The following is a 6,000-nucleotide window of genomic DNA, read 5'->3' as shown; positions in this document are numbered from 1 at the left end:
GGAAAAGGTAAAGACGCAAAGGCGAGGTATCAAACAAATTATGCAGACGGACAAGCTTGTCGAGCGTGTAATGAAATGATCTTTTTCCCTCTTGTAGCATGTTTGGAAGTGTGGAACTGGACAGCCTGAACCCTCGCATGGTGGATCATGTCAACATCAAGGTCGTGGCAAATCTAGAGGGACCCTTTATGTGAGGTTAAACACAGTAGACGATCCGTCGACACGTCTACATTTCTGCCAGGAACACAGATGTGATGTCACATAACATTCACATCCAAGAGTCAAGAGGTCTTTGTTTCTGTCCCACAGAGAATCGTGTAGTCGAGGATCTATTGTGGACCTGATCAAAATCCTGCAGTCCAGAGGTTTCCGCTGGACCTGCACAGACAACGACCTGTAAGTGACTACAATAACAACACAGAACAATAGCATGGTGCACAGATCCTCTCTGTAAGAAGACTGAGTATAGGGAGGTTAACTGGATGAAATCAGGTCACAAATGAATACCCCTATCACACCGAGGTCCAACCAGGGTCATTCCCCGGTTCATTTTGTGTCTGAAAGGGTTATCCCAGGTTGCCCGACTCAGGACCATGGTCAGGTTTGCTATTAATGCTATATGCTAATTGTTATGCATCTCTCCCGGCTTGTGACCCGGGTCCTATGTGAATTGTCATGACCAGGGACTTACTCCTTGTTGACTGACATGGTGTGAATTGACAAAAGAAAGGTTGAACATGCGTCAAGTATAACCTGGTCCGACCCTAGTTGTTGGTGTGAAAGTGGTATAGCTAATATAGACGGTTTTCACGGAATGGTCAGTCCTGCACTTGAATGTTTTTTTTTCTTTTATGTCCATAGCAAACACTGCAACAGGAAGTGAGCGGGGGTTCAATTTAGAATGTTTTTGTTGTCAAGTTAAAACCGTCTATACCTGCCTGATGTAGATGTCCTGTATCAGTCAGTGATATTTTATTTATCAGTCTGTGAACTTCCTTTTTTAGGTGTCAATGACTTAGTAAAAATATTTCTCCACAGGACCCTGATGCTCCTTCAATGTATCCACAACCCCAAACAGTCCTCCTGCCAGACATGTGTAAAGAGCCTTTTCCACAGAAAGGCACTCAACTGAAGCACCAAACACAGCTCAGCATCTTACCAATTTAATTTGTTTTGTCCTTCTGTTCAAGTATGCTTGGTGAGGACTAGGACGTTTTACAGGAATTCTTACAGATGTGGTACACCTTATGAAGATGACGATGTTCTTAGCACAATGTGAGAAGCATAGGGATCTTCATGTCTCTATGGTGAAAACACCTGTGGGAGTAATTGTTTCACTCTGTTTGGAAGATCAGGGTAACATCTTGCATCATTTTTGCAAAATGGGCTGGTACAGATGTGTGGATACATTTCAAACCTATGGCCTATAGGCCTATAGGTTGAGGCCACGTCTCGTCATAGACGCTGGTTTAGCTGGCTCAGCCTGGCTGGGGGCGTGGTCATGGGTGGGGTAAAAACACACGTTCTATCCATTCAGCAAAGTTAGAAATTAGCTGATAGCCCAGCCCAGGCAGACACGATTGGGGATTTACGCACCGCAGTAAACGCACATCTGAGCAGACGTCTTGTGTTCTGCTCTAGAACCCCCAAACCTGTAGTTTAGAGCCGCAGCACCATCTTTTGGTGAGTCAGCCCATGAGATATATGGGCGGTTTTACCCCACTCGCGCGCCAGCCGTTTAACATTTTGTGGGCGTTCTCAGACATGCGAACTGTCTCTATATGCTCTGTTTTTACTCAGGAGAACAGGAATGAAACTGCACAAAAAGGAACAACTTAACAACCCTACAAAGACCTTTAACATCATTAAAGCAAAGGTCAGGCTGTAATAGCCAATTAATATGCGTGTTTTTTTTTTTATTGTATTTGAAATTGATTGGCTGTTTAGGCAGGAAAAAGCTCTGAGGCTACTGCTGAAGTATAGTTGACATAGTCTAATGAGTGTTTTCTATGTTGGTGATGTTGGCTGTGGCGTTTATGGTATAATACCAAGGTCCACAAAGGAAATGGAAATAGGTCTTGGACTTCATCATTTGAAAACTCTTGGGAGTCTGTAATTTTTAAAGTTACATTACTACTGTTACGTTCCCAAGTTTGACCAGGGGAGAAAGGATGTAACATATAAAACATAACAAACCGGGGGACAAAGGAGACGGAGATCATTTACAATAATCAGGTTTTATTACTAAAATAAGTTTAAATAAAAAAGGTACAAATTGGACCAACTGAGGACTGCTTCCAGAGGAAGAGTGATTAATGAACACAAAAACTGAGGTTAACCAAATAAACTGATCACACTCTTGAAGAGAGTCAACAGGCGCCCCACTCTCAATCTGAGAGTCACACTCTCTAGAAGAGTTGAGAAAGCTTTCTTTGACCGACACCGATCCACAAGTGCTAAGCACCACGTACACAGCACACCATGCTGTGTGCAACACAGCTTTGAGAAGCCCCAACACACAGCACCACGCTGTAAGGAATTTGGTATACACCAACACACAGCACCAAGCTGTCACGATGGCCCACTGGGGCTGACTGTCTGTCTCTCCATGCTTTTAAGCTGCAGCCTCTGATTGGCAGAGTGAGTACACCTGTGCTCTCCTGCACAGGTGCCACAGCACAGGGGGGAGGGCCTGGAGAGGAACAATCAAGCACAGACACTCCCACGTAACAACTACCAATGGAGTTGGCTGGGAGCTTGTGTTTTCACCCCCGTCTGTCTGTCTGTCTGTCTGTCTGTCTGTCTGTCTGGCTGTCCATCCATCTGTCCGTCCAACCGTCCTTCCGCAGCATATCTCAAAAAGTTATGATTGGATTTGCACAAAACTAGGTCATGGGCCAACTTCCAACTGATTAACTTTCCACGCCCACTGGCCAAAAGGGGGTGTGGAAATGGGTGTGTCAAATCACAAAAAAGGTGTCGCCTCTAGTTGACCCTTTTATTCTTTTTTAATAACAGTGACACCAGTCAGTGTATTAACACCAAGCAGATTCACTGCTGTACACATATAGATTCCACAGGTCCACTTTATTGTTTAAATTGGTAGCCTACACACTGGAGGAACTGGGCAGCACTGAGATTCAAACTGGAAGCACTGCAGCTGTAATCACACACATTGAATGTTTGGCCCTGTCTTTATGAGAAAACATCCAACCACATGACAATGCATACTAGCATCATAATAAAGATACATAGACTGTTTTACATCCTTTTCTATCCTTGTTGATGTTGCATTTAATCAAGGTAATGACATGCAGACTTTTGAACTGAGAGTTGTTGAATTGATACATTGATACAGGTTTTGATTTTGGTTCCTGTCCGGAGTGGTCCTGCTCTGAGGCTACTGCTGAAGTATAGTTGACATAGTCTAATGAGTGTTTTCTATGTTGGTGATGTTGGCTGTGGCTATGTTTATGGTACAATACCAAGGTCCACAAAGGAAATGGACTTCATCATTTGAAAACTCTTTGGAGTCTGTAATTTGTTTTGCTCTTTTACTGATTTGTCTTTATAACCCTGACCCTGAAAAATGTGCAACGGTTCAAAGGTTTTGTTCAATTAGATCAAGACATCTGTAAGAAAATCTTGTTGGGATTTTTCCATCATTTGCAAACTTCAAGGAAATGACATGTAAGTACAATCTTCTGTTAAACTCTGCTTCAGTGACTTTAGATTGAACAATCCGCAGCATTTGTTCCATGGAAATATGAAAATTTCAGTCTTCCAGCACAGACACCGGCTCTTCCGGGCCCGAGCTGGGTGCAGCCCCAGATCGGTGTGACGGTGTGACCACCGACTCAGCCCGGTAGCCATGGCTCAAATCGCCGGTTAAGTTTAAGCAAGTAAAAGATCTTGGTTGGGTTTAGGCAAGTAAAACAACAGTTGGGTTTAGGCAAGTAAAATATCTTGGTTGGGTTTAGGCAAGAAAAGCAACTTGGTTGGGGTTAGGGTTTGTGTCGGGACTCGAACCAGCTGTCTCATGATGAGAAAGTTATAAGTCAGGAACACGGGTCCACCACCCCTTCTCCCTATCGACATTAAACCTCAGACTGTCCTTATGGGTAACGCTTTACAATACTGGTGCACAATATGCATTAATTGATGCTTAACTAATGCATAGATCATCATGAGTTAATGTTTGACTCATGATGAATTAACCCATGAATTGATGATTACTGCATCAGCAACTAATAAAAGGTCTGTTTGATTAACAGATCGAGTCATATATGAATTACTATTAATTGTCATCATCATGGAATAATTCCTTCTCAACACCTAGCATTAATTAATATTGTATTCATGTGTTAATTACCTAATTGGGTATGATGTGTTTAACGTTAATTATTCACAAATCTAGAAATGTTAAATGCTACGTATTTTGGTTCAGAAATATTCATAATACATTTGCTTGGATTGCAGAAACATACAATGCCAACATTTTATTCTGGCGATGGCTGTTTTGAAATAGAGATGGTTGTTGTTTTGAAATAGAGATGGTGGTTGTTGTTGTTGTTGTTGTTGTTGTTGTTGTTGTTGTGTTTGGATACCCCACTGATGTATTGTAAAATCATGCTTTTAGCCTTTGGACTGTTAACACTCATGTTCAATGTGGATCATTTCATGGTTTAACTGGTTTACAAGCAAGCAGAGCCTCAGGCCCAAAACACTCTCATACACATATGAAATGTGTAACTGAAGGGGTGTTGCCCTGCACTATTTAATGATTGTGAAATGAAGTGAAATCCTTTACTGCATCCTGAAAAACAGAGATATGGAACTTAGACTTAACAAGTTAGCCTGTAATTTTCAGGCTTGGTATCCAAAGGTCTGTGGCATTTCCCAACATGTTCACAACACTTGACTATTATACTTCATGAACTTTGAGCAGTTCTTGGCATTACAGCCTGAACTTCAACCATAACCTGAAGGTCCTTAGCTTGTCTGACTGGATTTAGTGAATGGGAGATAGGTGTGGTATTAGCCCACTCCATTGCCCTGTGCCAAAAACTGGCTATTGAAAGGGCACAAAGACAGGAGAGATCCACTTTGTGAATGGTTTATTCTTTATCACAAGAATTCTTTAGTCATTTCTTAATGTGGTTAAGGAGGAGCGTAATAAGGCGTGTTCACACTTGCCCATGTCACGCACGTCCAAATAGACTTAGCCTATGTGTTATATTTGATAAGACTTTTACTTTTTTTATTTAATTTTCAAGTTTTTGTTTTATTAGGTTAACAACAGATGGTCAATAATGCAATGTACTGGATGAGAGTCAATCAGCTCAGCAGAAAAAAGAGAAGCAAAATAAAAGTAGATGATAAAATATGGACTATAATATAACTACATGTAGCCTAAAGTGAGATCTATGTAGGCTACATAAAAGTGACAAGTGCGTACAAGTGGATTGCACAGAGCAGGGCTGGTTCCAGAACAAGATGACTAGGGATGCATAGATAGGAAGGGGTGCACATGCAGGGGCCGACCTGGGTGGCCCGGGTGGCCGGCCGGCGGCCCGAAAAATTTGACATGTTATTTTACTAAAAATAATGCATTTTACCATCATTTCAAGTAGAATGATACAAGCCAAGCAAGAATATTTCAAGTGTTTTACTGAAATATTTGGACCATATAATGATAATACAATTATCTCAACCTTAAAAGGTTACATATAGGTGCCAAAAATCCATAAATTCACATCAAAGAACAAATAAAAACAACAATTATAGTTCAAGTTTAAACAGTAAGTGTGCAGCTGCAGCATTTATTTAAAAAAAAAATATATATATATATATATATATATATATATATATATATATATATATATATATTATTTTTTTTACCACTCTTCTCAACTGAGCATGCAGACAATTAAAATAAGGGTGCAATGCGTGCTTTTGCACCCCTGTAAAACCGGGCCTGGCACAGAGGGTATTGCATCA

General features: G+C 41.1%; 1 protein-coding gene across 1 annotated transcript in view; it reads left to right on the top strand.

Moving 5' to 3' along the window:
* LOC310770990 (ADP-ribosyl cyclase/cyclic ADP-ribose hydrolase 1-like) overlaps positions 1–1,132 on the top strand; it is a gene marked incomplete at both ends in the record, with an annotated part of 6,145 nt that extends 5,013 nt beyond the window's left edge. Inside the window, 4 exons of the mRNA XM_083631872.1 lie at positions 1–7; positions 98–190; positions 310–396; positions 1,039–1,132. The exon at positions 1–7 is cut by the window's left edge and continues 67 nt beyond it. Coding sequence (XP_083487998.1) covers positions 1–7; positions 98–190; positions 310–396; positions 1,039–1,132 — 281 coding nt within the window. The remainder of the gene's footprint in view (positions 8–97; positions 191–309; positions 397–1,038) is intronic.
* Between the last annotated feature and the right edge of the window lie 4,868 nt (positions 1,133–6,000).

This window comes from Poromitra crassiceps (genome assembly GCF_964638095.1).
Source record: "Poromitra crassiceps genome assembly, chromosome: 2".
Taxonomy (NCBI): Eukaryota; Metazoa; Chordata; class Actinopteri; order Beryciformes; family Melamphaidae; genus Poromitra; species Poromitra crassiceps.
This window is presented reverse-complemented; position numbering and strand designations above follow the sequence as displayed.